The 19378-nt window shown below is 32.0% G+C and overlaps 2 protein-coding genes across 6 annotated transcripts in view; one reads left to right on the top strand and one right to left on the bottom strand.

Annotated features, from left to right (window-relative positions):
• Positions 1-18819, top strand: part of LOC107439260 (coiled-coil domain-containing protein 92) — an 879443-nt gene extending 860624 nt beyond the window's left edge. For all 5 annotated transcript variants that reach the window (XM_071181959.1, XM_071181955.1, XM_071181957.1 and 2 more), the window contains one exon: positions 18684-18819. The gene's annotated coding sequence lies outside the window, so the exon portion shown is untranslated. The remainder of the gene's footprint in view (positions 1-18683) is intronic.
• Positions 7062-16299, bottom strand: LOC107450870 (uncharacterized). Its single transcript, XM_016066793.4, has 2 exons — positions 15298-16299; positions 7062-8035 (listed from the first exon to the last, which is right to left on the bottom strand). Exons 1-2 carry the CDS (start codon positions 16125-16127, stop codon positions 7408-7410), a joined length of 1458 nt encoding a protein of 485 aa, XP_015922279.2. The 5' UTR covers positions 16128-16299; the 3' UTR covers positions 7062-7407.
• Positions 18820-19378: the final 559 nt, after the last annotated feature.

The following is a 19378-nucleotide window of genomic DNA, read 5'->3' as shown; positions in this document are numbered from 1 at the left end:
TTATATTTCAACTAGCATGCTGTTGGAATATCAGTACCAACTAGCAACTCTAGCATGCTGTTTTGAATTTTTTATTGCTGTTCATCAAGCGGACATACTTAATAATACATATATACTTCAGTAAGAACTTGAGAAATAAAATATATCCCACTATCTTATATTTACGCTTTTATTTTCATATTTTGTAATATGGCAAACTTGTACCGAAAATGATTTTTTAAAGATTGGTGGAAATACATTTGAATTCGCTGCTCGCTTTATATTTTGTGTTTTATTCTGTATTTTTCTTGAATTTTTTATTTACTATTTTTGCTCAATTTGTTTTATATTTTTTACTTAATAGGTTCGATTTCAATTTCAGATTTTCTTAGTGCTCCTCACAATATTGTATTGATATATTTTTGCCTTGGCTACGTTAATAGAATATTAGAAAGCACTCTATTTTGTGGATAATCATGTGTGAGCTGATGACATAAGATTATATCTTTTCCTCATTTTGTTTTCCAGGTTTTTAATTTCTCTTTTTCTCTTTAAAAAAAATTTTTTTAGCCTTTTTTTGTATGTGTATATATACAGGGCCGGATTAACCTATAGGCACACTAGGCACGTGCCTAGGGCCTACGAAATTCAGGGGCCTACGAAAAACTTGGGAGGAAAAAAATTTTTGACAAAAATAATTTAGCTTTAAAAACAACAAGTGTATTTTGCACAAAATTATGAAGATACAAATAAAAATATAATATTTTACGGTAATCAATTATTTTGCAGAATCTTATGATCTAATACATTACTTTTTTGGATTCAACGAAATCTTGTATTATGCTGTCGAATTCCAAACTACGCAAAATGTCCGATTCAATAGACATAAGTGCGAGCGATGCCAAACGATCTTGATTCATTGTTGAAAGCAAATAATTTTTTATCAATTTTAATCTGGAGAAAGATCTTTCTCCTTCTGCATTTGATCCAAGAATCGACAAATATATTCTTAATGCAATGTGAACGTTAGGAAANTAAAAGAATATGTAGATAAAAAAAGTGTCGATATATGCCTTCATTTTTCTTAATAGTTAAAGTTAAAACTGAACTTTTTAAAATAAAGTATTCATCGTGTCATTTTCACCAACTAGCAAAACTTTTTTATAAGTTTAAAATGGTATTTTTTTAATATAATAACCAAGAAAGTTTTTTTTGAACTATGTTTATGAACGGAAATAATGTGTTAATTACGTAAAGTTTGAAGGCTAATAACCAGAAAAAGTCTAACTTATTTTTACAAAGAGAAAGATTCAAAGTTATATCTTTGCTTGCGATCTCCGAGATCTGTGGACACAGTGACGTCATGAGGAGGGAAATCGTAGCTTCAGCTCTAAGAGCGGAGTGAACTAGCCCTTGTATTCTCTTTAGCCCTGGTCTGCCCTATAAGCGTAGTCGAATTCTTGGCCATAGAGGGCGCCACCTCTGGCTACGATAGCATCAACAATAATTTTTGGTTATGAAATACAGCATGCGAAGCCAATGTATTTTTCTACACGGTCCCGCAGTAGACTGATTGTATGGACGCGGTTGCCAGTAGAACGCCGAAGTCAAGCGTCACTAGCAGCGGCCAGTAAGCAGGTGGGCGACTACTTTGATCAGTCTGACTAGGGATCGAGTGTACGCGGTATTGTTTTTTTAAACTGTTCTACCATTAAGTGCTCGACTTCATGCGCAGGTCGTAGGGCTAAGTGGGAAAGTCGTCCCCTCTGCAGAGAAACAAAATTGTGATGGCTCGTCTTCGGATCATCCTCAGGGATGTTTCCCAGATCGTCGCCAAAAGTCCATTGGGATGCTCTAGTTTGGCGTAAATAAAATACCTGCCTACTTTTTTCTGCGTTTAAGTGAAATCTTCCAAACACGGCAAAACAATAAAATTCAGTTATTTTTATTCGATTCGAAATACTAATGGAATTTTTCATAAGTGAATATTCTTTTCAACTTACTTTTTCGAAAATTGAAGGAACTAGAAGAAGAGGGAGACCAGCTGCAAGATGGTTGGACAGTGTTGAGAAGGAATTAAAATCGTTGAGAATAAACAGGTGGAAAAATTTAGCTCAAAGTCGCCCTGCCTGGAGGCAGCTAATTGAGAAAGCCTTGGAATTACGTGGAACACCATTTGAGAACAGCTGCTCTACAAAAAGTTGTGCGCAGTAAAATACCATATTCGTCTCGAATTATTTCATACCTTCTGAATTATAAGTAAATACAAAACTCGTTTCGACAACCTATACTTACATATGCTTCAACTGCCTGGACTACTATACCCGAACACCTAATGAAAAAGCTCAACCAATGACAAGATAAAATACTCCGAAAAATCACCCGTGCCAGATGGTTCGTAATTCAAATATCCATAGAGATCTCAAAATTCCTTCTCTATCCGAATATATATACACAAATTAAATGCAGACTATGAAAATTAGATCGTTTTAGAACTTAAATTTTACAAATCAATTTACTGAGATGTTTTTTTTTTTTTTTTGTATTAGTAACTTTTAACATTTCTTTGTCTGCAGTTTATATTATCTTTAAACAAATTGATGGGTAGAATTGTGAAAGCCTGCTGCCCTGTTTTGTTAAAAAAGAATTTTTTTCTTCCTCAATGACCACTCGATTGACACTTGTCATTCAGGGAAGATTTGTTAGCCACTATTTCAGTGGCACCCTATTTGGTGGACCAACGTATTTCTCACCGTATGAATAGATAGCGCAGAGAACGATAGAACATCCATGCCTTGTTTGGGATTCGAACCAAGGACCTTTCATATGCGAGGTCAGCCATCACCTCCTACATCAGAAAGCCTCCACACGGTTTCTTATAAGTAGTCTGCGCAGATTATTTAAAAAGCGAACCACTTGTGCGCATGAACCCAAATTCTATTTTAAAAGTTCTCGAGAGAAATTTATCATATATATTTGAGAATTGAATCTGTAGTGGTTGGCAAGTGAATAAAACTAACCAATTACTTTCATAAATTAAATACATTTTGAGACACATATTTGCTACCACATTCAAATTTTTAATGGATTTCATATTAAATGGTTCTTTTACTAATTGGTTTACCTTTATAGTGGTCTGATCAGACTACCTACAAAAATCCGTGTGGAGGCTTTCAGTTATAGGAGGCGTTGGGTCTGCTCCCTGACAACTACACAGCGTTTTATTAAAAGTCAATCAATTATTAATAATTTAAAAACATGTTGCAAGCATAAAAGTTATGTTTTCCAGAAAATTTAGTTAAAATTTGATATTTTTAAAAGCCTTCATGTTTACTAATTTCACTCAAAGAAATAACTTTAATTAACAAAATAAATTATTAAAAAGACACCAAAAGCAGTTTTCCAAATGTTATTATTAGTGTATCTTAACTCCTGGGATCTTTTTATTATTATTTTTTTTAACTTCCTTCATTAACCAAATTTGCTAGACTAGCAGTTATCTTTGGTCTTATCTTAAATGACACATTTTTTCAGGATATTGAAATAGTAAATCCACAGGCTGCTGAAAAGAAAGGTAGCGAATCTGCCAAATACTTCTCAAATACATCTGCCTTCATTTAAAGTGGAGAGAAAATGAATTCCAATATCATGTTCAATTGTATGTAATTGTATGCCAGTAGTTTTAAAGTAAACTTGTATAGAAAAACTTCATTACTTGCTTCATATACTTATAACATATTTAAAATAATACAATATATATTATGCTTCACGATTGTCTTAGATGGTATAACAAAAATTACACGAAAATAATTGTATAAAATAAGTTTCTGTTTTCTTATTAAAAATTATTAAAATTCTCCTTCAAATCACTTTTCTAGGTTAAAAGTTTTGAATGAATTATATTTTCAAATAATTTCAATTCAAATAGGGAACTTTCTTAAAATTAGCATTTCAAAAATGCTTCTTTTTTTTAAAATTACTAATAATATTTTTAAATTTACACTATATGTGTACTTAATTTACTAAGATTACTTATAGTAAAAAATTATTTAAAAAAATTTATTAAAAAAAATGATGGAGTTAGGGCACATAAGACCGTCTAGAAGTAATTATGCATCCCCACTTCACATGGTCCCAAAAAAGGGAACTGCAGTGGAGGCCAGTCGGTGATTTTAGGGCACTAAATGCACAAACGGTGAAGGAAAAATATCCCATTTCTTGTGTAGCTGATTTCACATCTGAACTGCATGGCTCCAAAATTTTCAGTCACATTGACTTAGTAAAGGCCTATCACCAGATTCCAATTAAAACTGATGAGATTCATAAAACGGCCATTTGTACACCTTTAGGACTATTCGAAAGTACACGCATGCAGTTCGGACTGAGCAACGCAGCAGCTATATTCCAAAGATTTATTGACGAAGTCACTAGAGATTTAACTAATATTTATGCATTTATCGACGACATATTAATCGCGTCTAAAAATCATAATGAACATATACAAAACCTTTAGAATTTATTTGCAAGATTAGAACAATATGGTCTTTGTATCAATGTCGAAAAATGTACATTCAGTAAAAATTCTTTAAATTTCTTAGGCTTTAAATTAACAGAATTAGGAATCGAACCTCTACCCGATCGCGTACAATGCATATTAGAATTTCCTCAACCTCCCAATTTAACACAAATTCGCAGATTTTTAGGCATAATTTTTTAATTTCTATCGCAGATTCATCCCAAAAGCCNTTAATTTCTATCGCAGATTTATCCCAAAAGCCGCTGATATCCTTAATCCTTTAATACAATTTTTAGAAGGAAATAAAAAGAAAAATCATTCTAAGGTCAAAAATGAGCCATTAAAATGGAATGAAAACGCAGAAAAATCCTTCTTAAAGGCAAAGGAAGCAATCGCGCAGGCAACCCTCTTAAAACACCCTATTCCTGGTGCAAACATAAGTTTATGGGTTGACGCATCGGATTTTGCAATAGGGGGTTCATTAATGCAACTTTCAGAGGGGAAATGGGAGCCTTTACCTTTTTACTCGATGAAATTAAATAATTCTAAAAAAAATGGTCGATCTATGACCGCGAGTTATTTTCTATTTATTCGGAAATAAAAAAATTCAAACACAGGTTAGAGGGTAGAGAATTTCAAAATATATACTGATCAAAAACCACTAATTTATGCATTCAAACAAAATCCGGATAAATGTTCCTCTAGACAACTACGCCATTTAGATTTTATATCTCAATATTCAACTGACCTTAGACATGTACAGGGATCCACAAATATAGTAGACGACACACTTTCGCGTATAGAATTAAATTCAATTACTAAATCGAATTTTCTAAATTTTCACGATCTGGCGAAGGCTCAACAAACTGATGCAGAAATCCAAGATTTTCTTCAAAATAAATATTCTTCTCTTGATCTTGAACTCAAACCATGTCAAAATACAGACACTGACTTAATATGCGACATTTCAAATGGTTTTCCACGTCCATTCGTCCCGGCAACATTTCGAAGACAAATTTTCGAACTCTCGCATGGCATATCACATCCTGGTATTACAGCTACTACTAGGCTCATCTGTGCCAGATATGTTTGGCCAAATATGAAGAAAAATATAAAAGAATGGGTGAAATGCTGTGAACCTTGTCAGCTTTCTAAAATTCAAAGACACACCAAAGCTCCTCTAGGAACATTCAGTTTACCCGATGCTCGATTTCAACAAATACACATCGGCATTGTAGGCCCGTTACCTTCATCTGATGGCTACAGCTACTTATTAACAATGATCTATAGAATTTCAAGATGGCCTGAAGCCATACCGATTGTGGACATGCAAGCCAAAACCATCTGACGTGCAATTTTCCACACTTGGATATCTCGATTCGGATGCCCTTCGATAATTACAACAGATCAAGGTTCTCAGATGCGATCATCTTTATATCGTGAGTTTTCCGGATTGTTGGGTACAAACCGAATTCGTACGAAAGCATACCATCCCATTTCAAATGGCATTGTGGAAAGATTTCACCGTTACTTAAAATCATCAATAAAAGTGCATGAAAACTCACAGTGGACAGAAGTACTTCCAGTAGTCCTTTTAGGAATCTGTAAAGGAGGATATGAACGCATCGTGTGCCGAACTGGTATACGGAACAACTTTTCAACTTCCAAGAGACATGCTAGAAACATCTATCATTCCACCATGTGATAACATTTTTGTTGATCGTCTTAGAAACACCATGCGTGAATTGAATCCAATTGCCACATCTGCGCATGGACGAAGTACATTTTACGTTAATCCCTCACAAAGCACTTGTTCTCACGTGTTTTTAAGAGTGGATTGTGTAAAACCTCCCTTATGTCAACCCTATACAGGTCCACATAAGGTTTTGAAACAGTCAGCTAAAAACCTTACAATTCAATTAAATGGTAGGCAATCTACTGTGTCCATAGACTGTGTAAAGCCAGCATATTTGATTCCTACTACAGAGAAGGTTGAATCAAACTTACGGGTTGTAAAACCTGGAATTTCCAAATCCTTACGTACAGAAAAAAAATCATTCTCCCAAGGAACCCGACAACATTGTGACTAGGTCTGGAAGACATGTACACTTTCCAGCAAAACTGGCAACTTATGTTTGTTATTAACATTATTAACTAAGCATAAGGTTGTTTAGTATAAAATATTATTTATCAATGATGTAAATAGTGTAATATTTAAAATTTTATTTGAAATATTATGTCGTTTCAGAGTAAAATCCTCTGTCACTGGGGGGATAATCTGTAGTATTATTCTTAATCGATAATGAATCGATTAAGCAAGCTGGTTATAAATCATTTCTTGTATGTTGCATGGCAACAGCCTGGATGAAAAATAGAACAGCTATGGTGAATAAATATTTGCTAACCTTCTGAATTAGTCTATCCTGTATTAAAGTGATAAAACAACACTTCACCATTATTCTACCATTCTCTTACTCATTGCAGTAAATGTATCCCTGCGAGCTGGAATCTAAGTTTTATTTGCTGTCAAACATGATATTTCAGTAAATAAGCAACAGGGACTATATCCATGGTAAGCAGGTTAAAACTTCATTGATAAATAAAACAAAGCAACAGCAAAATTGTTTTCATAATCCCTTACAACTTTTTTTAAAAAAAATATTTAATGAATATACAGAAAATGTATTACATATCTTACATAAACGTAATGTATAATGGTTGCATTTAATACCTTGCATCTCCGCAACCTTTCTTAAATTATTACATGAGAATTTACCACAAATGTGACTCTTTTACAGGAAATGCATTACATATCTTAAATAAACACAATGTATAATAGTTGCATTTAATACCTAGCATCTCCGCAACCTTTCCTAAATTAATACAGGGGAAGTTACTATAGGTGTGACTCCTTAGGACGCTCTTATGTTGCTATTACTGTTCCAGTCATATGGATTGTTACCACAGTCTGTCAACAACAAATAATTTTTAATTCCATCCGGGATATTAAGCAAATGAACACTTTTTGGAAGTAGGAAATTTTTTGCCAAAGGTAGGCGGATGGTACACCTGCATAAATGCTGCAAACTTCTTGGTGAACTGACAGGGCTATCTCCGCCTAATACAACTTCTTTGAACCACTGCCAGGCTTTGATGACTGTCGCAGCCTGCGGCGTACGTTCTACGTGATGTATTTTTGAATCACTTACAATTGGATCCATAGTCAATGTCTTTCTATACATGGCTTCAGCAGCGGGGGTGTCTGGGTAATCTTTGGAAGTGCGGTAGAGGTTATAAGGTCTGTCACAATTTCTGTCAAACACAAACATCACTTGAATAGGCTCTCTCAAATAATATGTCACATCCTTTTCTGTAATGTACGGTTCAGGAATGGATGCCCACAATAGCTTCAGAACAAACGTTGCCTCATCAGAAGTGTGTCTGTCTGATTGACGTTTTAGGAACAAACGAGCCATTTGAGTTAAGCGGAGGCTTCTGTGTCCATAGACAGGCATTTTAGGATCTTCATTTATCAGCATACTAAAGAATAAAAGATAAACAATTTATAGCAACAATATTCATACACGTAATTTTAATGTAAGTTACGTTATGGTTAACTCCTTCTAATATATTGTATATATATACATACATATATTAGCCGCGATGACTCCCTTCCAAATGAGGTACGTGGGAACATGTTATTTTGCGCAATTATAAATTAGACTTATCAGCCTGTTATTTATAAAATATCGAAATGAAGCTTTTTTTAGCTCTATTTGTCTAATAAAAAACGCATGGATTGAAATTTGAGACATTTATTTTGGTAAAAGCGTATTATTTTGCATTACTGCAAAGCCTCTGATGCAAATTTTTTTGCATTATCTCGCGCATTTATCTCTTGAATATTTTAAATCGGTGATTCGGCAATCGCCAAAATGTCTATCGCGAACCACAAGCAGCTCGTGTGGGCATTTTTGGCAGATCCCCTTGGCGCTCCGGTTGACTAACCTTAAATTTTTCACTGAGCTACTGTACCAAAGAGTATTTTTCATTTTATTTATTTCTTCCTTTTTTTTAATGTTGGTAATTCACAGAAGAATTTACTGTAGCTCAGAAGCTGTATTAGTTTGGCGACCATTGTTATTAATGCATCACAAATTTTTTGCCGAAAATTCATATTCACCTGTGGATTCCGGTTCTTGATCCTCAATATATGAAGAGATGGGCGTCTGGTAAAGTTAACTCTCAAATTCCCGGTCTAAATCTTAAAAATCTAATAAATCGAAAATAAAATTTTTTAAAATTAACAGCCAAAAAAATTTTGTCTACGAAGTTAAATAAAACTAACTTGAAAAAGTTAAATAAAAATAATTGTCAATTAAAAATGCATCTTAATTACCAATAAATTTATAATTATTAATAATTGATTACTATCAGTTTGACATTTTTGAAAGTTTAATTTTGCTTAAAGCATTTTTAGCTGAATAATTTATAATAGTCAATGCTGCTAGCAGTTGATGAAATCGGAAAAAAAGAAATTGGAAACAAAAGAATCGGTTGATTAAGTGAAGTGGTTATACGACGTATAAGAATTTCGAAAATCCGCAGTTTTGCTGAAATTTTTTCATTTATTATATTCAGGAAAATCTTTTACTTCTGCTCCCCCCCCCCTTCATTGTGATCATTTAAGGCATCACTGTTGGCATTACTTTTTAAATCTTCCATTTTGGTAGAATAAACCAAGGAACAAAACAATAGAATAAACCAAATTTGGTAGAATAAGCTAAATAAATTATTCTACCAAAATGGAAGAGTTTTATCCTTAATGTTACATGTGAACTGAGACTTCTTATCACTACTTTAACAAAGAATCAGGAAACGTTATGCAAAAACATTGATTTCTTTTAAAACTCTAATATCTTTTTTCAAAAATAATCAATATTTTAAAATAAATAAATAATCAAAATAATAAATCCTACGAAAAAGGATTTAAAAAATACTATAACTAATGTTTTAGTTCGACAGTTACAACTACTATAAAGTTTCAGCTGCTATAAAGTTCAAAAGCTTTTATTTTATTTTTTATTTATTTTCAAAGCAGGCATATTATGGACAAATACTTAAGCAAAAACGTTATTAAAATATAGCGAATCACTGTTGTGTCATAGTCTGTCGATGAATATGTGTGCTATGGAAATAAGAATGACCCCATTTAAGAGAGGGGAGTTTTTGGTACTTCTTGTTAATAATATTTCTCTATGTTAATAATAATAATTTCTGATGTCCGATAGATGGCACTCTGCGCAGTTATGTAAAAGGATTAATTGAATCCAGTTTCCTCATTGGCACTGTAGCATCATACCTTTTTTGTTATTAAATATATTTTCGATTGCATTGTACATCATATTTAACAACATAGCTGCTTTGGTAAATGGTTGCATAATGAATTTGGTAAATGGTAAGCAACATAGTTGCTTTTTCACCAAATTTTGCGCTTTCAGTTCGGCAGTATGTCGGTATTGCAGATAAAGTTCGATAAACAAATTTGTAAACTAAAATCCATATTAATAAAAATGTTACAAAAAAATATGCAAGAAAATTTTAGCATATATTTTGAAAAGAGGCGAGGAGTGGGGGAAGAAGGGGAGGGCCCCAAAACGACTATGCATAGGGCTTACGAAAGGTATAATCCGGCTGTGGGTGCCCGGCATATTCTACTTCATTGTTAAAGGTTCAGTGCCACTGTTCGGTGTTCATTTACATTACGTTCTCTTGCCGTAACATCTCCCTAAGTGAAATAATTCAACCTCGTCACCGACAATCAACCAGACGATGGGTGAGAGGGTTACTTTACATAGACAAACTTAAACTATACGCGTACCTTAAAGCATCAAAACGAGTTTGATTGCAGAAGGAAAGAGAGAGGAGTTGAAAATGAATTCTTACCATTTCCACCACGTTCCTTTATTCTATCAAATTTGGTTTTGACATTTTAAGTTTGCCTTCCTCATTAATGATTAGTTAGATTTGATAGAATTTTTTTCAAAAAGAAATTTGCGCTTGAATGTGTTTAGTTTTTCCATTCATTTTGAAAAGAATATTATAAAAATGTATTAAGAGAATGCTATACTGGGGAAAAAAATTTCCGTGGTTTCTCTTTTAATTACATGAGTCATTTAAAATTTTAGGCAATGACATGATATTTTAGTTCTAAAGCTTCTTAGCAATGCTGATGTTCTAGTAATATGTCAGAGTAGTATGAAGTATGTCCAAATGACGTCAATGTAAAATAAAGAACATTTTAGTGACAAAAACGATATAGTTGCTTCTGTGAATATCCGAAATATTTGAAATTTTAGTGACAAAAACGATAAGAGTGCAGAGAAAAATGTAAACATATTTATTGCAAAATATATATGCTACCGTGAATGGCCGAAATAAAGAGAATGTCGACTTTTAACCGGTGAATGTCAACAACCACATAGTTGCTTCAGTGAATGTCCGAAATATTTGTAATTTTAGTGACAAAAATAAGAGTATAGTGAAAAATGTAAACATATTTATTTTGCAAAATATATATGTTACCGTTAAGGACCGAAATAAAGAGAATGTCGACTTTCAAACGGTGAATGTCAACAATCACATAGTTGTTTCAGTGAATGTCCGAAATATTTGTTATTTTAGTGACAAAAACAATAAGAGTGTAGTGAAAAATATAATCATATTTATTGCAAAATATATATGTTACTGTTAATGACCGAAATAAAGAGAATGTCGACTTTCAACCGGTGAATGTCACCAATCACATAGTTGCTTCTGTGAATGTCCGAAATATTTGTTATTTTAGTGACAAAAACCATAAGAGTGTAGTGAAAAATGAAAACATATTTATCGCAAAATATATATGTCACCTTTAATGACCGAAATAAAGAGAATGTCGACTTTCAACCGGTGAATGTCAACAATCACATAGTTGCTTCAGTGAATGTCCGAAATATTTGTTATTTTGGTGACAAAAACCGTAAGAGTGTAGTGAAAAATGTAAGCATATTTATCGCAAAATATATATGATACCGTTAATGATCGAAATAAAGAGAATGTCGACTTTCAGCCGGTGAATGTCAACAATCACATAGTTGCTTCTGTGAATGTCCGAAATACTTGTTATTTTGGTGACAAAAACCATAAGAGTGTAGTGAAAAATGTAAGCATATTTATTGCAAAATATATATGTTACCGTTAATGACCGAAATAAAGAGAATGTCGACTTTCAACCGGTGAATGTCAACAATCACATAGTTGCTTCTGTGAATGTCGGAAATATGTGCTATTTTAGTGGAAAAAAAACAATAAGAGTGCAGTGAAAATGTAAACATATTTACCGCAAAATAGATACGTTACCGTTAATGACCGAAATAAAGAGAATGTCGACTTTCAACCGGTGAATGTCAACAATCACATAGTTGCTTCTGTGAATGTCGGAAAAATTTGTTATTTTAGTGGAAAAAAAAACAATAAGAGGGTAGTGAAAAATGTAAACATATTTATTGCAAAATAGATACGTTACCGTTAATGTCCGAAATAAAGAGAATGTCGACTTTCAACCGGTGAATGTCAACAATCACATAGTTGCTTCTGTGAATGTCGGAAATATTTGTTATTTTAGTGGAAAAAAAACAATAAGAGTGCAGTGAAAATGTAAACATATTTATTGCAAAATATATATGTTACCGTTAATGACCGAAATAAAGAGAATGTCGACTTTCAACCGGTGAATGTCAACAATCACATAGTTGCTTCTGTGAATGTCAGAAATATTTGTTATTTTAGTGGAAAAAACCATAAGAGTGTAGTGAAAAATGTAAACATATTTATTGCAAAATAGATACGTTACCGTTAATGTCCGAAATAAAGAGAATGTCGACTTTCAACCGGTGAATGTCAACAATCACATGGTGAATGTCCGATATAGTTGTTATATCTGATTTGCGATACCTGTCCTTTTCTTACATAAATGTTAATTGTCTAAAATCATTAAAATTGTCTAATTAAATATCAACCTTATTAATTATAAACTTCTTTAAATTATCTGATATAAATATACCTTGCGCACATTCATTTTCGGGCCAATCCTTGGAATCTAACAAATCAAGCACGCCTCAGTACCGCAGTAGAAATGCGCTATGAAACAAAATTCCTATAATAACCCTTTTGCCTATATTTGCGCTACTGTTTTCATATTTTGTGATTCTGGCAATTTTATTAAGATAATATTTTAAATCATTCTTGAAAGTTTTCCCGCATGTGTAAATTCATTTAAATTTACTCCTCGCTTTATAGATTTAGTTTTATGCTTCTGTTTTTTTTTCTTAACATTTTATTTATTGTTTTTTACGTAATATTTATAATTTTATAAATTCTATTTTGTTTCAAAAAATTTTTTGAGTGCTCCTCACACTATTGTATTGATATATTTTGCTTTGGCTATATATACAATATTAGAAAGTGCTCCTTCTTGTGGATGTAATCGTGTGAGCTAATAAAGGAATTATATAATTTTTTCCCGGATTTTTCTTAAAAAATCTTTTTTTTAAATTTATTTTTTTTTTAATTATATTATTCTATTTTAATAACTTCCTTCCTCTCTTTTCAATATTCTGTAATTTTTTCAACATTTTCGGTTATAAATAATGAAAATTATAATATTTTTTTAGAATAATTTATGTGCATAAAATCATATATAAAACATAAAAATTATCTTAGGATAACTAATTTTTATAATTGTGTAGAAAAATGTGTGATTCATTTAAAAAATATTCGTCCGCTCTCCTAATATTTTGAGGCTGAAGAATACAGATCAAATATTTCATTTATTCAGAAAAAAAATTTGTGCCTGAATTATTAATCCTTTACACAGAAAGTTGCTTTTAAGATTAAAACCAACCATGTGAAAATCGGATCATTAGATAAAAATTAATTCAGGGTATTAGGATTAGATATAATAGAAACATCGTAATAACTGTGTTCTAATCTTTCATTTCAAAAAAACCTGTTGGTTCCTCCGAGGTTTTTAATTTTTTAAATCGGTAAATCATCGGTTGAACATCATGTGATGTAGATTTGGGGGATAAAATCCCCTCCAAAATTAAACATTGCTTGATTAATGAACGGTAAGTAGGATGCAGATATAAAAAAGTTTTCATTATACATTTTTTGTAATTTAAGCATGTAGAATATATTTCAAAATATGGGGAAAACATGGAAAATAATTAAATAATAATGTAATAATGAGAGAAAAAAAATATTGAAATTAAAAAATATTTATAATTAAAAAATATATTAATAAAAATCCGGGAAAAAAGATATAATCTCTTCGTCAGCTCATACGGTTATATCAGATAAAAAGGAGTGCTTTCTTATATTGCATCAGTATAGCCAAAGCAAAATATATCAATACAATAGTGTCAGGAGCACTCCAAAGAACTAAAACAAAATAGACACATTAAATAATAAATATCACATAAAGAGGAGGGGGGGNGGGGGGGAGGGAAATTAAGAATAAACAGAACAAAACAGAAAACGAAATCTATTAAGCAAGTTGCCAATTCAAGTGAAGTTACATGAACTGGAAACTTTCAAGAATGCTTTAAAATAATTTCGTTATAAGATTGCCAGATTACAAAATATGATAACAAAAGTTCTAATTGAGCTAGAAGCGTATGTAGAGGGATTTTGTCTCACAACTAGTTCTTACCGCAGTACTGAAGAGCGTTTGATTTGCTGGTTACCAAGGATTTGCCCCCGAAAATGAAATTGTACAAGCTGATAATATTATACTGGATAACTCAAAGAAGTTTATAATTGATAAGGTTGCTATACTATTATTCAATTTTAATGATTTTAGAAAATTAACATTTATTTAAGACAGAGAGAAACATGAATTTGCTTGTTTTGCACAAATTTTTAGCCCGGATTTGCCCCAAATAGATTTGTGCACATGGAAAAAATATAAACCAATAAAGAAGTTTTCGGTAATTTTATCTATAATAACATACAATTAACTCTATTATTTTATATAGAATTTAATTACTTTAGTTGAGAATCCATTGTTTAATCAAATTTTTAAATAGATTGTCTATTTGTTTTTTGCATAAATAAACATTACTACATATTCTTTTAATTCTATTCATTTGATTAAAAATGGTGTTTCAATAGATGCTTTTAGAAACATTAGAGTTCCAAGTAATAAGTTAATTTGTATTAAAAGTAAAATCATATATTTTATCGTATAAATCAACAAAGTAGCCATTTTCTTCTTTTATGATACTCCAATCCAAAAAATTAAAATTAATATTATCATCATGAAAGCAAGATTAATTCCTCGGGGTAAATATTATTTAATAAAATTATCTAATCTTAGTGCTAAAATAAGTTAGCTAACTAGAGATGAAAAATTAGATGCTTGTGGTATTCCATCAATTCAATCGTTTTATTGGAAGTAAAACAATATGAATAAACTTTAAAAATGTTTAATGCCGGATGGTAAAAAGTACAACAATCGCTTAAGTGTTATGGTCCATTACAAGGTTTGCAAATATATACACTTTCGTAAAGTTATAATAAATTGGTAGATAATTAAATAGTTAAACTTGAAAAGTATAGAAAATTACGCCCACTTTTTAAAATAGTCACCCTGCTAAAGAAAACAAAGAGTGACCGGTCACCAACGCTTTTGGCCACAAAAACAAGAGTTAGCTCGTGACCGGTCAGCAATGTGTTATTACATAAGTGTTTTCACTTACTTTTCACGACAGTCAATTCCTCTCCACTTTAAAATATCCCAATCTTCTTTAGTGTAACTGCTGGTAGCACCGAATGTAACTAAAGTCACAAATTTTGGCAACATAAAGTTGAGGCACAAATCAAAACAATTAAATATTCCTTGTTCCTTTTCATTAAGATGGAATGGCAGTCTTGCAGCAGTCTTCTGAATACTTTCGAACACATACTTTAGATCGAGCACAGATTTGAAAAAGAATTGCTTATGTTCAAGGGTGGAGCACAGCACTTCCATAACGGTGGCCACAAGTAATCCATCGCACTTATATTTCTCAACCATTCTCAAGTAATCTCGTAGTTTGTAAGACAGACTACGAGAGGCTCCCACATGAGACATCAATAGTGATTCAGAATAACTGTCAGAATACAACTGAAAAGCTCTCAAGGAAAGTTTAATGGCGAGTGCTACAAACATGGAGCATTCGTGACGACGATGGTATTCGAACAGCAAATCAATGACCCACGGCAATCTCTCTTCCCGTTTCATCCTCTTCAATCTTTTCTTCACGGAAACGGACATTAAATCTTTGTAATCATCAAAACGGAATAATTTCTTTAAAAGATTCAAAGGCTCTTGTTTAGGCGTGAAACGTCCATTATGTTCGCTCTTGAAAAGCCCATAGCTCAAGCACTCTCTCGTGTATTTGGATAAAACACTACGATCATGATCGTGGAAATCCGTGGTCTCGATCGGGTCATCGTTTCCAAAATTTTTGAATCTAAGATCATAACGTTGAAATGCTAAGCTTATTAATTCCTTTTCCTTCGCTGTTATGCAAAAAGATGACGCCATTTTTTTCCTTCTTTTTTTTCGTCGTACTACTTGGATATACGACAACGATCCCTCAGCATGTCAAGGCCAAGGTAACTTTATAGAACACTCCTTCTCGCACACACTGGTTTACTTCAAAAATATCAAATATAAAAAACCTGTTTCTCTCGTAGTATTGGGGAACCCCCTCAGTGGGGCAGGGGATAGATAGAGCCTAACCTTTGACCTCTCTCCCTTTCCTTCACTGACTCGATCGGGTGAAAAAGCAACCACATGTTATTTAAATCGCCCATTTTCAAGATGATATCGTTCTGTTTGTTACTGTCGGACTTCTATTTAACGAACTTCCATTTTACGAATTTCTCTATTTTACGAATTTTTTCGATGAACCAAGAACATTTTGGAAATTTCGTCGCAAAATAACTTCCAAATAACGAAGTGAATTTTCTAATTAACGAACTTTTCATTGAGATCCACTTTTCCTATTTTCCAAAATATTTCAACTTGTCCAACATTTCAACTTGTTCCAAACATTTCAAACTTATTAACTCATTTCATGGGGGAAATGACCTTGAATTAATTTTCGAAGCCACTGCTTTATGAAATGTTTTACTGTTTTCTCTAAAATTCATCTTAAAGAAAGCAGTAATTTCTCTTTACCTTTTTGTTTGCATTTCAAATGAAAAACTCAGTTCAAATTAACGAATTTTATGCGTGGCAATTAAACTTAAGAGCGCATGGGGTAATGTATGTTTAAAATTACTTTTATAATAAATGCAACTATAATATTATGCATAAATTCAACCTTTTTTTAGTTGAAAATATATATAGCATGATAGTGTAACATTGGATAATGTTTTGCTCTATTCTTGCTTCCCTTGCAGATTTTTTTTATGGTTAAGATTTATAAATTAAAGAGTAGATACTAAATAAAGTAGATAATAAAGATAGAAGTTTGCAGGATAAAAGTGCTATTTTAATTATGTCTAGTGTTTATGAATTTAAAATCTGTTTAGTGTTTAAGTATTTTAAAAGGTGATTTTCTATTTAACGAATTTTCCATATAACGAACTTATTATCTGGATTTAATGACTTCGTTAAATAGAGATTTGATTGCATAAATAATTATTGTTAATTATAAATTATTATACTTTTGATCATTTAATTTAAGATTTGAACCTCCCTCCGCATGTTGTGGTGAATTGTTTGTTGGAACAATTCACCGCACCGTTTTGTTTGCTGGGAATGAAAGAAAATAAAAATGCAGAATACTCTTTCGATGTATCTCAAAAACTTTGTTATATCAAGAAAAAAATATATATATCTATCCCCTTGGCATTATATATATCCAACTAATGTTAATTTGAATTCCTATGTCGAAGGATTTCTTCTCAAAACCTTATATATAATTTTCTTCCGAAAGAAAAAATGAATTTTTTTTTTTTGTTGGTAAAATCACAATGTAAGTTCATTGTAAACCCATTCTTTTCTATTTATTAATGCATCATTATTTTTATCTTATTTTTAAATATAAATACATTAAATATATTCTTACTTATAATTTTTGTATTTAGACTTTTAGTCAACTATCATTGCATGCATATTTATTAGGAGTCATTCTTATTTTTCATGACTCTACTTTTTAGAGTCATATTTTAGAATATATTTTTCTACTTTTTAGGATAAATATAAAAGAACCAATGTAAAGAACTTTATTTCATATTTTTTTGAAATATTAAGACTCATAAACTGTTCTACATTTCAGATAATTGCACTTAACTGTATTGTGTTATAATAATACTTTATAACCAGTTACTGCTCGATCCCTGCTGACCGAAGACTCCCCGTGTAGTAAATGGTGAATGGTGCAAGTTAAATCTATCGAGTCACAAAGCCCTCCTTGTTCCTTTAGCAAATCAATACCTCTGGGGGTACTGAAGTGGACATAGATCGTTCTCTGGTTCTGGTCAAAATTACGATCTGTAGATGAATGGATATACGAATGGGTCCACCCTATGAACGGGTGTGGCGGAAGTCGTATTCTTGGCCACAGTTGGCTCCACTGGAAAACAAAAACAATCGCACCCTCCTCCTCCGCCTTGATTTCCAACAACAGCCAAATATAGGGTACTCACAATCTAGAAAAATTGTACTTAAAATTACTAAAAGATAATTTAATATTATTTTTATAAAATCAGTTTTGAAGCTTTACACGCTATGAGGACCCGCAGAATGAGAATATTTTTTAACTGTTATGAATATTTCGAAGTATGTATAGTTTTCAAAATTTAGCTTTCATTTTAAATCAATTTTTCAGGCCGTGCCATATCAGGTCAGAAGATGTTAAAATTGATGAGACTAAAATTTATTTAGTAAAATTGTTATAAAATTTGAACAACTACCACTTATCTAATTAAATAATTACATATATATATTCAGGGCTGATTGTGCTCCGGAAAAAATCCGGAGTTCCGGAATTTTCGCTAACAGTGATCCGGAGGTTTCCGGGGATCGAAGGTCCAGACGTTACAAAAAAATCTTTGATAACAGAAGTTTCCGGAAATCAAATTTTCAAAGGTGGAGCTTAAAAACACAGTTTATTTTATTTGTTTGTAAGGGAGAGCCAGAGAAATACTTTATAAGCTTATATTCATGATTAATATTCATTTTTTATCAGTAAATAGTTGTTATAATCATAAACTCAAGAAAGAAAGACATATTTATAAATTTTAATTACCTCTCCAGGTCATCATAGGTATGTGTAAATGATAATGGTTTTTAAATATATTTTAAGTAAACTAAGAAATATTGAGAAAAAAGAAAAAAACCTAGTTTAAATTTTTTTCTGATTTTTCTATTTAAACCGTTTTTTTTTTCTTTTTCTTTTTCAACTCAAGAAACTTTCCGGAATTTTGGCTTGGGCTCACAATCACCCCTGTATATTAGAAAATAATCTACATTACATTAGTACTATCTTTCCTATGTATGTTCCCGTCATGGGATATTTCAAGATGAATGGGAAAAGGGCCATTTAGGCCTCAGATGCCCAGTTCTACAACAACGAACGAACGAACATTACATTAGTACCAGTCGCCCTAGGGCATAATATCAGATTAAGAGGTCTCGTTCGTATTAGCTGCTATGTGCAATTGTATACATACTATAAAAATAAAAAAGCAGTTACCAGCAGTGTAAATCTGGTAAGTGCTGATAATTTAATCAATTAGCTAATTAGTTTTACGAAATGATCGGGAGCCGTCATACCCCACATG

The sequence above is a fragment of the Parasteatoda tepidariorum genome, chromosome 6, assembly GCF_043381705.1.
Source record: "Parasteatoda tepidariorum isolate YZ-2023 chromosome 6, CAS_Ptep_4.0, whole genome shotgun sequence".
Lineage (NCBI taxonomy): Eukaryota > Metazoa > Arthropoda > Arachnida > Araneae > Theridiidae > Parasteatoda > Parasteatoda tepidariorum.
Note: the sequence above shows the minus strand (reverse complement) of the source record. Positions and strands in the feature narration are given on the sequence as shown.